This window comes from Neomonachus schauinslandi, chromosome X, assembly GCF_002201575.2.
Source record: "Neomonachus schauinslandi chromosome X, ASM220157v2, whole genome shotgun sequence".
Taxonomy (NCBI): domain Eukaryota; kingdom Metazoa; phylum Chordata; class Mammalia; order Carnivora; family Phocidae; genus Neomonachus; species Neomonachus schauinslandi.
In genome coordinates, this window is record NC_058419.1 from 94,276,463 (window position 1) to 94,296,248 (window position 19,786).

Genomic DNA, 19,786 nt, shown 5'->3' on the forward strand with positions numbered 1-19,786 from the left:
GCTCTGTGAAAAATGTCAATGGTATTTTGATAGGAATAGCACTGAATGTGTAGATTGCTCTGGGTAGCATAGACATTTTAACATATTTATTCTTCCAATCCAGGAGCATGGAATGTTTTTCCATCTCTTTGTGTCTTCCTCAATTTCTTTCATGAGTATTCTGTTGTTTTCTGAGTATAGGTTCTTTGCCTCTTTGGTTAGGTTTATTCCTAGGTATGTTTTTTGGTGCAATTCCTTAATTTCCCTTTCTTCAGTCTTGTTAGAGTATAGAGATGCCACGGATTTCTGTGCATTGATTTTGTATCCTGCCATGTTGCTGAATTCCTGTATGAGTTCTAGCAATTTTGGAGTGGAGTCTTTTGGGTTTTCCACTTAAAGTATCATGTCATCTGTGAAGAGTTTGACTTCTTTGCCAATTTGAATGCCTTTTATTTCTTTTTGTTGTCTGATTGCTGAGGCTAGGACTTCTCGTATTGTGTTGAACCACAGTGGTGAAAGTGGGCATCCCTGTGTGTTCCTGACCTTAGGGGAAAAGCTCTCAGTTTTTCCCCATTGAGAATGATATTCAATGTGGGCTTTACATAGATGGCTTTTATGATATTGAGGTATGTTCCCTCTATCCCTACATGATGAATAGTTTTAATTAAGAAAGGATGCTGTATTTTGTCAGATGCTTTCTGCATCAATTGAGAGGATCATATGGTTCTTTTCTTTTAATGATGTGATGTATCACATTGATTGATTTGTGAATGTTGAACCACCCTTGTATCCCTTGTTTTCTTTTCATGTCCATTAGTGTGGTAAATGGTTCTCCACCCCCTCACTTTCAGTCTGGATGTGTCTTTGGGTCTAAAATGAGTCTCTTGTAGACAGCATATGGATGGGTCTTGCTTTTTATCCAATCTGATACCCTGTGTCTTTTGATTGGAGCATTTAGCCCATTTATATTCGGAGTAACAAAATATAAATTAAGTGCCATTGTATTGCCTATAAAGTCCTTGTTTCTGTAGATTGTCTCTGTTTCTTTCTGATCTATGTTACTCTTGGGCTCTGTCTTTGCTTACAGGATCTCCCTTAATAGTTCTTGCAAGGCTGGCTTGGTGGTCACATATTCTTTCAGTTTCTGTCTATCCTGGAAGCTCTTTATCTCTCTTTCCATTCTGAATGACAGCCTTGCTTGATAAATTATTCTAGGCTGCATGTTCTTCTCATTTAGTACCCTTAATATATAATGCCAACCCTTTCTGGCCTGCCAGGTCTCTGTGGTTAGGTCTGATGTTAGTCTGATGTTTCTCCCTCTGTAGGTTAAGAAACTCTTGTCTTGAGCTGCTTTCAGGATTTTCTCTTTATCTCTGAAATTTGCAAGCTTCACTATTATATGTTGGGGTGTTGATCTATTTTTATTGATTTTGGGAGGGGTCCTCTCTACTTCTTGGACTTGAATGCCTGTTTCCTTCCCCAGATTAGGAAAGTGCTCAGCTATGATTTGCTCAAAGATACTTTCTGGCCCTCTCTTCATCCTCAGGCACCCCAATAATTCTGATGTTGGATCATTTTATGGCATCACTGATTTCTCAAAGCCTCTCCTTATTGGATGTTAGTTGTTTTTCTCTCTTTTCATCAGCTTCCTTCCTTTCCATCAACCTGTCTTGTAGATCACTTACTCTCTCTTCCTCCTAATTTACCCTAGCTGTTAGAGCATCCAATTTAGACTGCATCTCAGAGATTTTTAATTTTGGCCTGATTAGATCTCATTTCTGCACAAAGAGATTCTCTAGTGTCTTTTATGCTTTTTTTTCAAGCCCAGCTATGAACTTTATAATTGTTATCCTGAATTCCATCTCTTGCATCTTACTTATATCCATATCGATTAGATCTGTGTCAGAGAGCAACCTCTGGTTCTTTCTTTTTTGTTAATTCTGCCTTTTAGTCATTTTGTCCAAAGAAGAATGGATGAGCAAGTGAGCAGAATCAAAAATATCACCCATGACCCAAGCAAAATACACAAGAGACAAATGTGAAGAGGTCAGAAACCAAAACAGAAAAATAAACAAAAACAAAAGACAAAATAAAGAGGGGGGAACAGGGAATACAATCTCACAGGGTGGACAAAACAGGGTGATCCACTTGTTCCTCAGTGCATTTTGGTCTCAGTGTTAGAAGACACTAAATCCCAAAATTGCAAAGAAAGTAAAACTTATATATATACAAAAATAAAATTGAATAGAGTGAAAGGAGGCCAAAAATAAAGAATATACCTATAAAATGTAGATATAAAAAATCAAAGTTAAAAAGTGACTTAAGGCGTCATTTCCAGGCGGCATGGGACGGAGTGGCCAATGGCGTGCAGAGCAACATGCCTAAGTTTCATTGTGACTACTGTGACACGTACCTCACCCATGACTCTCCATCTGTGAGAAAGACACACTGCAGTGGTAGGAAACACAAAGAGAATGTGAAAGACTACTATCAGAAATGGATGGAAGAGCAGGCTCAGAGCCTGATTGACAAAACAACCGCTGCATTTCAACAAGGAAAGATACCTCCTACTCCATTCTCTGCTCCTCCTCCTGCAGGGGCAATGATCCCACCTCCTCCCAGTCTCCTGGGTCCTCCTCGCCCTGGTATGATGCCAGCGCCCCATATAAGGGGGCCCTCCCATGATGCCAATGATGGGCCCTTCTCCTCCTGGGATGATGCCAGTTGGACCTGCTCCTGGAATGAGGCCACCTATGGGAGGCCACATGCCAATGATGCCTGGGCCCCCAATGATGAGACCTCCTGCCCATCCCATGATGGTGCCCACTCGGCCAGGAATGACTCGATCAGACAGATAAGAAGAGAGAGGAACCTCTTTATATTCATTTTATATTACTTGTTCTACTTCACCAGGAGATCATGGTGCTGTGACTCTGGGTGTTTTCTCACAGCAGGACAAGGAAGACTTGCTCCCCCTTCCTATCAAAGAGAGAATAGTTTTTGCCAGGGAGTAGTGGGACAAAAAAACAAAAACAAAACAAAAAAAACCAATTTTCATTTGTATTGTAAAATGTGAAAATAAAATTGTCAACTGTTTTAGTTAAAAAGTGACTTAAAAATAAGAGTTGATAAAATAAGAAACTAGTTGAAATGGGGAAAAAAGCAAAAAAGAGAAATGGAAAATTTTAGACTGAAAGATAAATGAATCATGAGAAAAAACTTCAAGTTCTATTCCCCTGGCACCAGAGTTTTACAGTCTTGTGGGATCCCTAAACTAGTTGTGCACCTGTTCTTCCAGTTGGTCTTCTGAAGGAGGGGCCTGCTGCACTGCTTCTCAGGTGTCTTTGCCTGGGCGGAATTGCACCGCCCCTTGCCAGGGGGCCAGGCTCCGTGTAAGCTGGTCCTCTGTGTGGCTTTTGTTCCCTGAAGGCTTTCTGCGCCTTTTTAGGGGATCAAAATAAAAATGGCCATGCCCAATCTCAAGCCCCAGAGCCGAAAGATCACGGTTCCCTCTCTTTAATGAACTCTCTGGGATAAACGGTCTTCACTTTTGTGTGTGCCAAACTGCAGACTCCTGTGGTGCATGCCCACAGCGATCCTCCCAGGGGAAGGCAGAGGGTCACCCCGTACTGTCCTTTACAGGGCCACTGCCCTGAGAGCCGTTACCCGGTCATGGGCTCACCCCTCCCGCGCCTCCCAGGGGATGGCAGAGGGTCCCACATTCTAGTCTACTGCAGGGTGCCCAGCCAGAGGGCAGTCACTTATCAGGCCTGGCTCTCGGTTTATGGCAAACCGAGCTGAGAGCCCCCTTCTGGGCTCGCTGACCATAACCAGTTTCCCTGCTCCATTGCTTGGGAACTCTAGCGGCTCAGGCACCCCCATTAGTTCTGTGACTCCTGGGATTCTGAGACCACACTGACCTGCCTAGAATTCTGCCCATTTTATCCCCTGAGCTCCTTTCAGGCAGGGATGTCTCTCCCTGGAGCAGATTACTAAGGGTTCCGATCTTGCCCTCTGGTGCTATATCCCTTTCCAGTAGCTGGTTACAGAGGCTCCCTCCCCCCTCCATTTATCTTCTGATATCTCCCCTTAGATTCACTTCTCCGAACCTCCTACCTTGCAAAAAGTGGTCACTTATCTACTTGTAGAGTTCCAGATATTTTTTCTTATATCTCAGGATGAATTCATGGGTATTTGGAATGGTTTGATAGTTATCTAGCTAAATTCAAGGGACCAGATGAAGTGAGGTCCCTTACTCTTCTGCTAGCTTGCCTCCTCCCTACTTGTGAATTTAAAACATAAGAGCAGCAATTAAAATATGGGAAGGAACAAACAAGTGTCAAATGGACAGTTATCTAAGTAAACCAGAAATCTCTAAAACAGAGGAAACTTCAGGGGTAGGTGGCATGGGTCTTTATCAGTGTGGCTGGCAATGTGTTTATTCAAGATAGGTGTCTTTGAAGTGGATGCCTCAGCAATCAGAAGCTTGATGTGAGGCACGTGCATTACAATAAACAAGACTGGTCCTTACTTGCCACATCTTATTTTACATCCTCTAAGGCAAGGATTGGTCATAGAAATGGCTGAGGGGGGGCGCCTGGGTGGCTCAGTTGGTTAAGCGACTGCCTTCGGCTCAGGTCGTGATCCTGGAATCCCGGGATCGAGTCCCACATCGGGCTCCCTGCTCGGCAGGGGGTCTGCTTCCCCCTCTGACCCTCCCCCCTCTCATGTGCTCTCTCTCATTCTCTCTCTCACAAATAAATAAATAAAATCTTAAAAAAAAAAAAAATGGCTGAGGGAACAAGGGTATGCTTCAAATGCATAAATGCTGTATGATTTTTCCCCAGTTTTACTTAGATATAATTCACATATGGCATTGTATAAGTCTAAGGTATACAGAATGATTATATATATATATATAAAATGATATATGTATATAAAATGTATATAATATATACATGTAATATATATAATATAAAAAATGATACCACTACAAGTTTAATTAACATCCATCATCTCATATAAATACAAATACAAAAAAAAAAGAAAAAGAAAAACATTTTTTCCTTGCGATGAGAACACTTAGGATTTACTCTTCTTTTTTTTTTTTTTAAAGATTTTATTTATTTATTTGACAGAGAGAGATAGCAAGAGCAGGAACACAAGCAGGGGGAGTGGGAGAGGGAGAAGCAGGCTTCCTGCCGAGCAGGGAGCCAAATGTGGGACTCGATCCCAGGACCCTGGGATCATGACCTGAGCCGAAAGCAGACGCTTAACAACTGAGCCACCCAGGCGCCCAGGATTTACTCTTCTTAACATCTTTCTTATATATCCTACAGCAGTGTTAGCAATAGTCATCATGTTGTACATTACATCCCTAGTAATTCTGTATCTTACAACTGGAAGTGTATACCTTTTGACCTGCTTTGTACAGTCCCCACTTCCCTGGCCCCCCACCTCTGGCAACCATAAATCTGATGTCTTTTTTTAGGAGTTTGTTTTTGGATTCCCCATGTAAGTGAGATCATACAGTATTTGTTTTTCTCTGTCTGACTTAGGTAATTTAGCATAATGCCCTAGAAGTCCATCCCTGTTGTCATAAATGGCAGGATTTCCCTTTTTTATGGCTGAATAATATTTCATTGTGTATATATACCAAGTCTTCTTTATCCATTCATCCATTAATGGACATTTAGGATTTTTCCATACCTTGGCTATTATAAATAATGATGCCATGAACATCGGGGGCAAATATCTCTTCAACATAGTGTTTTCATTTCCTTCAGATATATCCTCAGAAGTGGGATTGCTAATCATATTGTAGTTTTATTTTTTATTTTTTGAGGTACTTCCATACTATATTCCACAATTGTACCAATTTATATCCCACCAATAGCAAAGATTCCCTTCTCTACACATTATTGCCAGCATTTGTTATCTTTGTTAACTTTTCTCTTTGTGATGCTAGCCGTTCTAACAGGCATGAGGTGATATTTTGCTGTGGATTTTATTTGCATTTTCCTAATGATTAGTGATGATGAACATCTTTTCACGTAACTGCTGGTCATTCATATATCTTCTTTGGAAAAATTCCTAAAAATGTCTACGTACGTCCTTTCCTAATTTTAAATTAGATTGCATTTTGTTTTGTTTGCTATTAAGTTGTATGAGTTATTTATATATTTTGATTATTAACCCCTTATATATGGTTTGCAAATATTTTTTCCCATTCTGCACATTTTCTGCTCATTTTGTTGATTTTTTAGTATTGCTTTGCAGAAGCTTTTTAGTTTGATGTAGTCTCAGTTGTTTATTTTTTGCTTTTATTATGCTCTAGGTATTCTATACAAAAATTCATTACCAAGACCCATGTTAAGGAACTTTTTCCTATGTTTATTTCTAGTAGTCTTATGGTTTCTGGGCTTATATTTAAGTCTTTAATCCATTTCTAATTCATTTTTTTGGGGGGTATAAAATAGTCTAATTTCATTCTTTTTTTTTTTTTTTTGTATAGTTGCCACACAATGTTACATTAGTTTCAGGTGTACAGCCTAGTGATTCAACAAGTCTATACGTTATGCTTTCCTCACCACAAGTGTAACTACCATCTGTCACCATACAACACTATTACAATACCACTGACTAAATTCCCTATGCTGTATCTTTTATTCTATGACTTACTCATTTCATAATTGGAAGCCTGTATCACCTTCTCCCCTTCATCCATGTTGCCCATCTCCCTACCCTCCTCCCCTCTGGCAACCATCAGTTTGCTCTCTGTATTTATAGGTCTAGTTCTGCTTTCTATTTGTCTATTCATTTGTTTTTTAGATTCCACCTATATTCCACCTATATTCCACTATAAGTGAAATCATACTGTTATTTGTCTTTCTCAGTCTGACTTGTTTCACTTAGCATATAACCTTCTAGGTTTATCTGTGTTGTTGCAAATGGCAGGGTCTCATCTCTTTTCATGGCTGAGTAATATTCCATTGTGTATATCTACCACTTTGTTTTTTACTATCAGTGAACACTTGCTTCTGTATCTTGGCTATTGTAAATAATGCAGCAGTAATCACAGGGGTGCAGATATCTTTTCAAATTAGTGTTTTCATTTCCTTTGGGTAAATACCCAATAGTGGAATGATTGGATCCTATGATATTTCTATTTTAAATTTTTTGAGGAAACTCCATACAGTTTTCCATAGTGGCTGTACTAGTTTACATTACTACCAAGAGTACATGAGGGTTCCTCCTTTCTCTTTATCCTTGTCTTTTTGATTCTAGCCAATCTGACAGGTGTGAGGTGATATCTCATTTTGGTTTTGATTTGCATTTCCCTGATCACTAGTAATGCTGAGCATTTTTTTCATTTGTCTGTTGGCCATCCATATGTTGTCTTTGGAAAAATGTCTCTTCAGGTCCTCTGCTCATTTTTTAATTGTTTAATTTGGTGTTGAATTTGTAAGTTCTTTATATATTTAGGGTATTAACCCCTTATTGGATATATCATTTGAGAATATCTTCTCCCATTCAGTAGGTTGCCCTTTTGTTGATGGTTTCCTTTGCTGTGTGGAAGGAAATTTTTTGCTTCCTTTGCCTTAAGAAACATATCTAGAAAAATGTTTCTATGGCTGATGTCAAAGAAATTACTGTCTGTGTTCTCTTCTAAGAGTTTTATGGTTTCAGGTCTCACATTTAGGTGGCTAATCCATTTTGAATTTATTTTTGTGTATGGTGTTATGAAGTGGTTCAGTTTCATTCTTTTTCCATGTAGCTGTCCAGTTTTCCCAGCACCATTTATTGAAGAGACTGTCTTTTCCCCATTGTATGTTCTTGCCTCCTCTGTCATAGATTAATTGGTTATATATGTGTGGGATTATTTCTTTATCCTGTTCTCTTGATCTGTGTGTCCATTTTTATGCTAGAACCATGTTTTGATTACTACAGTTTTGTAGTATATCTTGAAATCTGGGATTGTGATACCTCTAAGTCTATTCTTGCTCAAGATTGCTTTGGTTATCTGGGGTCTTTTGTGGTTTCATAAAATTTTAGTATTATTTGTTCTAGTTCTGTGAAAAATGCTGTTGGTATTTTGATAGGGATTGCATTGGATGTATAGATTGCTTTAGATAGTATGGACATTTTAACAATGTTAATTCTTCCAATCCATGAGTATGGTATATCTTTCCATTTATTTGTGTTGTCTTTAATTTCTTTCATCAGTGTTTTATAGTCGTTAGACTACAGATTCTTGGACTTGTTTGGTTAAGTATATTCCTAGGAATTTTATTCTTTTTGGTGCAATTATAAATGGGATTATTTTCTCACTTTCTCTTCCTGCAACTTTGTCATTAGTATATAGAAATGCAATTGATTTCTCAGTGTTAATTTTGTATTCTGTACTTTACTGAACTAGTTTATTCTTAGTTTTGGGGTGGAGTCTTTAGAGTTTTCTGTGTATGGTATCATGTTACCTGCAAATAGTGACAGTTTAACTTCTTCCTTTCCAATATAGATGGCTTTTATTTCTTTTTCTTCTTTGATTGCTGTGGCTAGGACTTCCAGGACTATGTGGAATAAAAGTGGCAAGAGTGGACATCCTTGTCTGTCTTATTCCTGATCTTACAGGAAAAATCTCAGTTTTTCACCATTGTGTATGCTGTTAGCTGTGGGTTTTCACATATGGCTTTTATTATATTGATGTATGTTCCTCTAAACTCACTTTGTTGAGAGTTTTTATCATGAACAGATGTTGAATTCTGTCACGTGTTTTCTCTGCATCTTTTGAGATGACTATATGATTGTTATTCTTTGTTAATGTTAATGTGTATCATGTTCATTGATTTGTGAATATTCAACCATCTTACATCCCTGGAATAAATCCCACTTGACTGTGGTGAATGATCCTTATAATGTATTGTTGAATGCAGTTTACTAATATTTTGCTGAGAATTTTTGCATCTGTGTTCATCATGAATAATTGACCTGTAGTTTTCTTTTTTGTGGTGTCTTTGTCTGCTTTTGTTTTCAGGGTAATGATGCCCCTGTAGAATTTGGTTGGAAGCTTTCCTTCCCCTGCTATTGTTGGAATATTATGAGGAGTATAGATAATAACTATTCTTTAGATGTTGGGTAGAATTCACCTGTGAAGTCATCCGATTCTGGATTCATATTTTTTGGTAGATTTTTGATTACCAATTCAGTTTCATTACTAGTAATTAGTCTCTTCAGATTTTTTATGTCATCCTGATTCAGTTTTTTAAGGTTGTACGATCCTAGAATTTTATCTATTTCTTCTAGGTTGTCCATTTTGTTGGCATATAATTTTTCATTGTATTCTCTTATAATCTTTTGTATTACTGTGGTGTCAGTTGTTACATCTCCTTTTTTGTTTCTGACTTTTTTGTTGAGGATTTTTGCATCTGTGTTCATCAGAGATATTGGCCTGTGGTTCTCTCTCTCTCCTTCTCTCTCTCTCTCTTTTTTTTTTTTTTTGGTGGTATTTTATCTGCCTTTGGTATCAGGGTAATACTAGCCTCATAGAGTGAATTTGGAAGTTTTGTTTCCCCTTCTACTTTTTGGAATATTTTGAGAGGAATACACATTAACTCTTTAAATGTTGGGTAGAATTCACCTGTGAAGCCATCTGGCCCTGGACTTTTGTTTGTTGGGATTTTTGATTACTGACTGAATTTCATTGCTGGTAATTAGTTTGTTAAAATTTTCTATTTCTTCTTGATTCAGTTTTATATTTCTCTAGGAATTTATCCATTTCTTCTAGGTTATCCAATTTGTTGGCATATAATTTTTCATGATATTCTCTTACAATCTTTTCTGTTTCTTTGGTGCTGCTTGTTATTTCTCCTTTTTCATTTCTGATTTTGTGTATTTGAAGAACCAGCTCCTGGTTTTGTTGATCTATTCTATTGTTTTTTTAGTTTCTGTGTCATTTATCTTTGCTCTAATACTTATTATTGCCTTCCTTCTGATGGCTTGGGGCTTTGTTCTTTTTCTAGCTCCTTTAGGTATAAGTTTAGGTCGTTTATTAGAGATTTTTCTTCCTTCTTGAAGTGGGCCTGTATTGCTATAAACTTCCCTCTTAGAATCACTTTTGCTGCACCCCAAAGATTTTGGACCATTGTATTTTCATTTTCATTTGTTTCCATGTACTTTTTGATTTTTTTCTTTGATTTCTTGGTTGACCCATTCATTGTCCAGTAGCATATTATTTAATTTCCATGTATTTGTGCTCTTTCCAGACTTTTTCTTGTGGTTGATTTCTTATTTCATAGCATTGTGGTCAGAAAAGATGCATGGTATGACTTTGATCTTTTTGAATTTGTTGAGACTTGTTGTGGGTTTCTGGACATGTCTGCTGGTAACATCCTTGGGTAGGTGAGGCTTCCTGTCAGGGTCTATTTTTGGGTGAGGCCACTGCCCAAGCTCTGAGGTTGGCATGGGGGCAGGGGATGCCACTAGCTGAGAACATTTGGACTGCTGGCTTGGTTTCCTTCCTAAGCAAGGCTGTAGGCTAGGTTCTGTGGTTTCCTAGGTTCTCTGGTCAGGCTTCTAGATGTTCAGGGCTGGGTACTATTCTCAGTAGTGCATAGGGCTATGAATTAATATTATAGAATGGCAACTCTGGAAAATCAATTTTCCTTTGTCTTCAGGGTTTGTCTTGCTGCCTGTTTTAGGTGTTGGTTGGTTTAATGACGTTTTTAACTCATTTTGTAAAGTCTGTGTTCTTTGTCACATGTGACCACTGTAGTCTTGCTTGTGTTACTGTAGTGGTCAGCTAGTGATCTGACAGAGTTCGTTAGACGCCTGGCACCCCCTCTCCTCAAAAGTATCCTATTTTTAGCAGATGGGCTCTCTTGTGTGTTGGGGAAAACCTTCAACTTTCAGCCAGGCAACATACAACTCTACCATAACCTTTGCTTTCTGCTTATGGAGAATCTGAAGGTCAAAGTTGAGAGTTTAGAGCCTCTCAGATTTTTTTTTTTTTTTTAGAGCATTCCCTGAGCTCTTTATGTGTGTTTAGCCCTCTAGATTCCTGACTATGTGGAAGTTTTTCAAAGTCCTTATTCTTTTTATTCCCCAGCCTTTCCTCCCAAGCTTTTCAGTTTGTCTGTTGTTTATCTCAGGTGTTATCCCTTATCCAGGTGGTAGCAGCTAATGCATTTACTTTCAAGTGTTTTTGAAAAACACCCCCAAGGTAGTTGCCCCCAATTTGGGAGAGTTCCCAGTAAGAAAAAATAAAGGCAAGCCTTACAGCTGGTACTTCAGGAAGCCAAAATATAGGACTACATAATCAACCTCGGTTCTTTGATAATAAGGTCCATTTTCCTCCCTCTCGTACTAGGAACTTAAACCTAGAATGTGGGCAGTTGTCTTCCAAGATGTCACTGAGAAGGGAAGCAGGGGATAAGGTGAGGCTGTTAAAGGCTTTTTTCCTTCCCTGGTTGCTGTAAATTGTAATTAGTTTCTAGAACTCTGATGAAGTTGATGCTGACAGTTTTTGCCAGTTTATTTGCTGCTTTTGTGGAAGAACATGCTTTTGGAATTCCCTACTCCATACTGTTTTCAGTGACAGCACTGTATGCTTATTTTTAAATATGATTTATGAATATATTAAAACCATCATTAACCACAAATGCAACTGAGTACTGAAAATGTAGCAAGAAGTATGGTGATGTTGAAGTGATGTAAACAAAGAATCAGAACTATTAACATTCCATGGCTCTCTCTTCAAACATCATTTTTATAGATAGTGTATGTTAGTGGCCAGTGCAGTATACTTATGAATTAGGAACAACTGGACTAAAAAGAGCATTTTGAACCCTAAGCAGTCTGTTAGTGGAAGGGATTCTACAGGTTGTGTGTGTGGGTGTGTGTGTGTGTGTGTGTGTGTGTGTGTGTAAAGATGAGCTATGAAGTTGGACATCAATAGATGTTATATTCCAGTGATTGTCTAATTATGTTCATAAAGTTCTAGTGTTTTCTGTGACTTGGACTGACTTGAAGTAAGGGGGATTGACAAGAAAGGTCACAGATGGTGAGGTTCCAAGCTTCCCACTTCTGTAGTCAACCACCACTATAATTCTGTAGATTATATTATGGTTCTATGAAATTTTTTGCAAGTTAGCTTCCACTGCTAAAAACTCATAAAAACAACAAATAGACTGATATACAGGACTGCACGATAAATATGCCTGGTTGTAAATACCATGGGACTTTGGGCAAAAAGAATCTCTGTGAGCTGGAATGGAATTAGGGTTACACTATATTAAAAATTTATCCCAGTCTTAACCTGACTGCAAAATCCCCAGAGATGTCTATAGGCACCATTATTTTCTTACCACCTTAGCTTCATACAAAATAGGCACTTTGTAAATATCTATTATCTTAGCTATGTAAGGAAATAAGGTTAGATAAGCCTGTGGGACCAGATTATAGTGGATTTGAAGCCTAAAAAAAGAAAGTAGATAAATAAAATTACTGAGAACAAAATGTCATCATACAAAGTTTAAGGAAATGGTAGATGATAAGAATTACAGCAGAAACAAGCATTAAGACAGAAAACTACTGCTATTTTGGTCAATACATAGGCTTAAGAAAGCCCTCACTTTTAGGTATTTGATGTATTGTGGGGAGGGAGTTAAAAGGACTAAACATAATTCTTGACCTCAAACAGCTTCAGGTATGTAGAAAAGGCTTAGAGAGAAGGAGTAGGTTCAAGGAGAGCCGAGAGATGGATGAGCAGCTCTGGAACTTCTACCTTGAAGTTTTCTGAAATAAGAATTTAAAGAAGGAAAAGAGTTGAGTCTTTTGGCTTATGGTTACAGCCAAGTATGAAATTTAAAAACTTGATCTCTTATGATAGATGTGAGAATAGTGTTATCTTTAGGGAGAGGTGTGTGAGGGAGCCTTCTGGGGTACTAGAAATATCTTGATCTAGGTGTTGGGTTTCATGGATGTTTTAATCCAAGTTATATAATTTTTAGAAATTGCTATATATTTTTAAAAATTATCTTTTTATGATTGGACAACTCTGGGATTTATGCTTACAAAATGGATACTCACAGTCAAGGAGAAATGTTTAGATAAGTAAATCATTTTAATTTTTATACCATAAAGATCAAGTCATATTTACATTTGCTTAGTCAATGACTCATCACATCACCTTCTAGTCTGTTTGGTGACTACACTTAGGAAGATGTCCTGTGGTCATAAATGTTTCCATCTTATGCTTTCCTTTCTCATCTTCTCAAATGTTAAATGCAAGCTGTTATGGAGGGGAAAAAGTAGCTCCTTGGTATCTGCGGACAACACTATACTTGACAAACTACACTACAGCAGGGAGGTCCCTTTGGAGTGAGTGTTCCCATTTTGTATCACGCCAGCATCATTCAAAAAGTTAGTACAGAAAATTCTTTCTTATGCTGAGAACATCCTGAAGTTTTCACCAGATAATTTCTGATTTCTTTGCTGAGCAATATTTCTTAAATTGATAAGAAAAAAAAAGACAATTTTCCCTTGTTAAAAAGACCATAATTAATAAAAGCTTATGAAGCATGTTTATTACCTAACCATAATATAATTAATGCATGGCAGAAAAAAAATCTCTTGGGTTTAAAAATAGCTTTATTTAGCATACCAAAAACACAGAAACATAAGAAAAACCTTACCTAGTATAAACATAAAAATAGTTAAATACCATAATTTAATGTAAACCAAGTGTTTAAAAATGTGAATATTAATAAAATACATGCTATTTACACAGAACCAAGTTATTGTCTCAGATCATCAATCTTGAAGTCATCATTAACAATGAATCAAACACAGCATTTGTATTTGTACTGGTCAGTAAAAAAAAAGAAATCCTTTAATTCACTTTAAACAGATATAATTCCAAGCAGAAAGGCAAAGTGCCAGTTCTAGGATTCCAGACACAGCCACTGCATGTGGAGGCCTGGAAATCATTCCACTGGAAGACCATTAAGCCCAGTGTCTCATTTAAATGCAAAGTGGTTGATTCAATTTAGTTACTGCTTAAGAAAGGTACTAAATATGTCTGCAAAAATAAACCTTTATTAAAAATGACCAAAGGTGAATGTAATATCAATCATGTAAGAAAGGCAAAAGCATAAAAAATACATATTATTCCAGACAAGCCCCTTTAATTATAACAAATGTTAAGAAACTCAGTTTATAAAACCAGATGGGACAGCAAAAGGGTTTTGAAAAATGTAAAACTAAGTCAAAATCAAACAAACCAAACCTAAGAGAATGTTTCTTGAAGAAAGTGGTATTTTTGTTTATCCTGTCATTATCCCATGAATGCTGCCATGAGATCTATGGCTGGTGTCAGTTATCACTACAGAGTGGTGTGTTTTCTTTGACCAACAGGTGAAAAAGCTGTAGCCATTGATTAGATTAAGCATTTGGCCTTTGCTTCAAGAACCAACATCCATTCTCATATTGTAACGCAGGTATCTCTAAGAGGCAGCATTAAATCCAGTATCAGGACTTTAAAATATAAAATAAAGTTGCAAGAATATATACATAGTAATAGAATATCCTGCTTTCTCCTGTAATTCTAAAAGTTTTGATTTCCAGACCCCTTTACACTCCTTAAAATTTATTAGAGACCTGGATGTTAATTTTCCTTTAAAAATAAACCAAAATAGTCATACATGCACACACAAGTCACTGGATCAAACACTCCCATTTTTAGCTCTAAGAAGCCAAGAGTCACCATGTGCTCACAGTCAAATTCAAAATAATAGTCATTTCAACTGAGACCAGGGTCAAGATTTATTAATTTTTAGTTCATGAAAGCTACAAAACCTATTAACTAAACATATACATCTTAGTTCCCTTTCCAACATCTGCTAAATCCTGTTTGTGCTAAAGAGAGGGACAGAAGTATAATATAGCCCACATACTCAGATCAGGAGCATGTTAGCCATTAATGGAGCGGCTCCTCTAGTTCTCACTATGTGAAAGCTCTGATACATTTTAGGGAAACGGAGAAAATTCTCCCTGAAGCACAGTAAGAACAATGCTATGACATCACACGTAGGCAGCTCTTCACATCTTACAAATCACTTTCATACACACCACCTCATTAGATCCTTTTAAAGCCCCTGGAGATGGGCAGGCCAAGTGACATTATCCGTTTCAGAGTTAAGGAATCTGAGGTGCAGATATGCGCCTTCCCCAGAGCACCATGGCAAGTACCTTTTTTACAGAACAGGATGAGAATTCAGGTCATCTGAGTCCTAGGTCAGGGTTTCCCCCCAGCATTCCTCCTTTTTGGGGTTCTAGGGCAGGATTGGGAGAGGGGCCTGTGGGGATGAAGATGGAGGCAGCAGGATATGGCTGATGCTTCCAGAACCTGTGTTCCTTCTGCCTCAATTAACCATTTTCTCCAACACTAAGGAGGCTTGGGAGTGGCACAGCCATTTCCCTGACCAATATAGTAAATTTTCCATCAGTGCATACATAATGGAACTTTATATGAAACAACTTCTTTCTGAGCCAGTTTATGTTGGCAGTTAATTCATAGCCTGTTCCCTCTACTCCACGGGAAAAGAAAGAAAAATCCTGCACTTAAAAAAAAAAAAATGATGAAAATACAAAACGAAATAGCAACAATAATGAGATCTATGTAAAACTATAACAGATTTATTGCGCACCTGGCACAACATAGACTTTGCAGTTTTCCCCCACCAACTGAAGAGCAATATAAAATCACAGTTCTTAATTTAATGGAAAAACGCCTCCTACCCATCTTGAGGCAAAGACTCCAGTCTATACAAAAACTAAGAAAATAATTTCAAGAATTTTAACTAAATTCTTAGGTTCTTATAGATTCTGTGGTGGTAGGAGAGGGAGTAGACAGTAGAGTAAAAGGCAATAAAATAGCAAAAAGAAAATAATTTTGTCACAAATGAGCAAAGGAGAAATCTGTATCTATTCCCTGTCATTAATACATATAACTACTTTAGAAACTATTATGTTACCAGGAAATCCTCTCTACCAAGATGTTAATACAAATAGCATGAGACATTCAAAGACACTAAGCAACACTGTTTAATTTGGGGGTGAGCGGGTGGGGAAAGGCAGTCAACAACAAAATCCTTCCTCCAAAACTAGCCAAATGTCACTAATGACCAATGATATTCTTGCTATACGCTATAAATAAATTATCCTTTATTTGTGCCTTCCTTCTATCTCTGTTTCTGAGATGTTCCTAAAATCAAGATGGAATACATGCATTTATTTAAGGTAGTTGAAGAAAAAGGGATGTCAACAAAATCCAGGAAGAATTAGAAAACATGCTAAGTTCATCTTATTTTCAAAATTCAACAGCATGTGGCTATTACACAAATTGTTGGTGTCTCCCCCCACCCCCAATTTTGGAGAGTAATATTTTCTTTATAGGTGATTTAGACAGAAGTTAATGGCTTTTTAAGACACTTGCACGTATACTGGGCTGATACACGTCTCATCACATCACGTGAAGACCTCCACTAAGATTTTTTCCCTCTTCACATATTTCCATTAGAGATAATGAGCATGGATAATGATTTTATAGTAGGAAACAAAACTAATGAAAATCAAATCAGAAAATGTAAAGTGGTATGCTGTCAGAGTCCAATAAAATAAGTCAATGCGCATTTATGTAGTGGTAAAGTGCTAGAAAGTTCTTTCATTAGTATTTTAAAAATGATTACAGTAAAAAGAAGGTTGCAGTTTCATTTGATGGTGGTGACCACAGGCACCATAGCAATGGCACTGGCTGAGTTGGAATTAATGATGTCCTCATACTCTGGGGGTGGGTCTAAATGAGGTTCTGTTTCACTCCTCCGGAGGTTCACCTGGCCAGTGGCTTCCTCATAGGTGGGTGGGGGATCACAGTTGGATAGGCGAGTGGAGACAGAATCAGAGCGCCCAACTACATATTCCAGAAAGCCTGGTGACAATCCACTGCTATCAAACACTTCGTCTGCTGGGGGAGGCGGAGTGATAATATTAAGGTGCTGTGGGAAAGGAATGTGGCCTTCAGTTACTGTCTGTCTGCGAGTTTTGTTTCTGAGGAAGCATCTCCAAATTAGAAAAATGACAAGGAGGATAATGAAGAGACCAAAGATTAATGGAAAGGTAAGGTAAAACTGAAACCAGTCACTTCCCCTGTTACTCTCTCCTTGTTGTGCTTTTGTGTAGGTGTTCCAAAACTCCTTCTGAAAATAAAAGATAAAATAAAAATCAGTATGATCAAAAGATGGGAAATAGCAAATGAACAAATGTCTGGGTTCTATTAACATAATGAACCAAAAACCAAAATCAGATTTGTTGGTTTAAATAACCGACTGCCTATATTTTCCATGACAAGAAATTACAAATAAATCATGTTACGATGTTCACTCTGGATCCTTCCTAAAATGGTCAATGAAAACCCAAGAGTCTTTTTCAAGACTTGGGAGTTATTTATATTTTCAGCTATGACATTTTAGAAGGAAAAACAAAGCGTGAGAGATTTCCTGTTTTTCAATTAAACCAAATAATATTCCCTTAAAAATGTCAAATATTTTCCATGTCCAGCTCTGAAGTTTCTGATCCCTAATCCCCATCATCATTAATGGTATGTGCTATTTTAGGCTGTTGTAGGCCTTCAGTAGTCAAACGCTTTACAGATGAATGCTTTTGTTTTCTAATGGTTCTGTTTGAGGTCCCCTTCCACCAGACCTTACCCCTCAACTCCCTTTCCAACCCCCAAAATTTAGTACACAGATGTTCATTGAATGTCATAATTACACATTGCCCCTAGTAGAAAGCTCAGGCTAGTGAAGAAATTGTGTTAGGTTATTTCCAAACATAGACTATAATCCCAAAAGGCATGAGACCTAGTAGTTCAAATATTTAATATTTGTATGGGGGGAAATACTGAAAACATAAAAAGGTAACCTGACCCAATTACTAGCTCTGAGACTTGGACAGGTTACTCTTTTGAGTCTTAAATTTCCTCACCTGAAAAACAGGATAATACTAATCTGTCTTTATAGGCTGTCTAAGCATCATATGAAATAACATATATAACACGTCTAATTAAATCCTTGGCATATACACAAATGGTAATTATAATTTTTGTATATCATAATCAAGTCACTGCCTCAAATTCACTGATTAATCTATCCCATACCTTGGTATGGAGACCACCTCCAATCCCAATGCTACTGACTCTTTTTTCAGTGTTTAAACCTAACCAGTAAGTGCTTTTCTTACAATCCTATTTATTTGCAGGCACTACACATCACTGATAGTAAATATCTGGCACCAAGGAAGGGAACCAGGTCATTATCTAAACGGGCAAATAGAGGGATTGGACTAGATTGGGGATTGTAATGCCAGACGTCCCATGATGGCATGGCATTAACATAAATCTATGAATCTGGTTAAAAGTAAGACACTGGGCACTAAAGCTGGTTGTTTTATAGTCATATATTTTATTAGTCACACAGGCTTTTTTTTTAAAGAAAGAATATTTAGCATTTACAACATGACCAATTCCTAGTCACTATATCATTATCTATTCAAACTTAATTATACATACATTGCATGAGTCACTGCTCATTACTATTTGTTCTCTTCATCTTCCCTGATTTTGAAGTTGCTGTTCTATTTTGCAGTTGAATAGTCCTTTTTGAAGAATTTTCCATAGATGAGGCACATGGGAAATAGTCTATAAAATTTTGCAGCTCTATGAATAATTTTCCTTCACCCTGATTGGTAAATGTTATCATAATGATATTTCAGACTTTTAGGTTGTAGCTATCTTTTTCCCTAAGAAGTCTAGGTAGTGTTCCATGGTACTACAGTTTCCCATGTGCAGCTAAGAAATCCTATACTTGTTCGTTGGACTTTAATATTTCTTATTTGTGAGATTTTATTTTTATACTTCTTTTTACTAGGCTGAGGCTTTTGGTTTTTGTTTTCTATCACTCTTATTTTTTATTAGATTATAATTGATATACAATATTATATTAGTTTCAGTATACAATAATGAGTTGGTATTTTTATATATTACAAATGATCATTTAGGTCTAATTACCATCTGTCATCATACGAAGTTATTATAATATTATTGACTATATTCCCTCTGTTGTACACTACATCCCCATGACTTATTTTGTAACTGGAAGTTGTAAAATCTATTAATCCCCTTTACCTATTTTATCTGCTCCCCTCCCCTCTGGCAACCACCAGTTTGTTCTGTTTTTATGAGTCTGTTTCTGTTTTTTCTTTTCTTGATTCCACATGTAAGTGAAATTTTATGGTATTTGTCAATCTCTGACTTAGCACACTATCATCTAGGTCCATCCATGTTGCCACAAATGGCAAGATTTCATTCTTTTCTATGGTTAATAGTCCATTGTGTGTGTGTGTATACACACACACCACACCTTTCCATTCATCTATGGATGGACACTTAGGTTGCTTCCATATCCTGGCTATTATAAATAATGCTGCAATGAACATAGAGGTCCATATATATGTTTTTGAATTAGTATTCTCATTTTCTTCAAATCCCCAGAAGTGGAATTGTTGGATCATATGGTAGTTCTATTTGTAATTTTTTGAGAAACCTCCATATTGTTTTCCATAGTAGCTACATCAATTTACATTCCCAACAACAGTGCACGAGGGTTCCTTTTTCTGCACATCCTCACCAATACTTGTTAACTCTTACATTTTTGATACTAGCCATTCTGTCAGGTGTGAAGTGGTATCTCATTTG

The 19,786-nt window shown here is 37.3% G+C and overlaps 2 protein-coding genes across 2 annotated transcripts in view; one reads left to right on the top strand and one right to left on the bottom strand.

Annotated features, from left to right (window-relative positions):
- The first annotated feature begins 2,332 nt into the window (after nt 1-2,332).
- On the top strand, nt 2,333-2,837 carry LOC110573157 (U1 small nuclear ribonucleoprotein C-like). The gene is given in 2 exon segments (XM_044911778.1): nt 2,333-2,647; nt 2,649-2,837. Coding segments are annotated over 2 exon segments (480 nt in total). The 5' UTR covers nt 2,333-2,356.
- Nucleotides 2,838-16,743: 13,906 nt separating this feature from the next.
- Nucleotides 16,744-19,786, bottom strand: part of PRRG1 (proline rich and Gla domain 1) — a gene marked incomplete at its 5' end in the record, with an annotated part of 67,373 nt that continues 64,330 nt past the window's right edge. The window contains one exon of the mRNA XM_021681573.1: nt 16,744-17,231. Within this exon, the coding sequence (XP_021537248.1) occupies nt 16,746-17,231 (486 nt within the window). The remainder of the gene's footprint in view (nt 17,232-19,786) is intronic.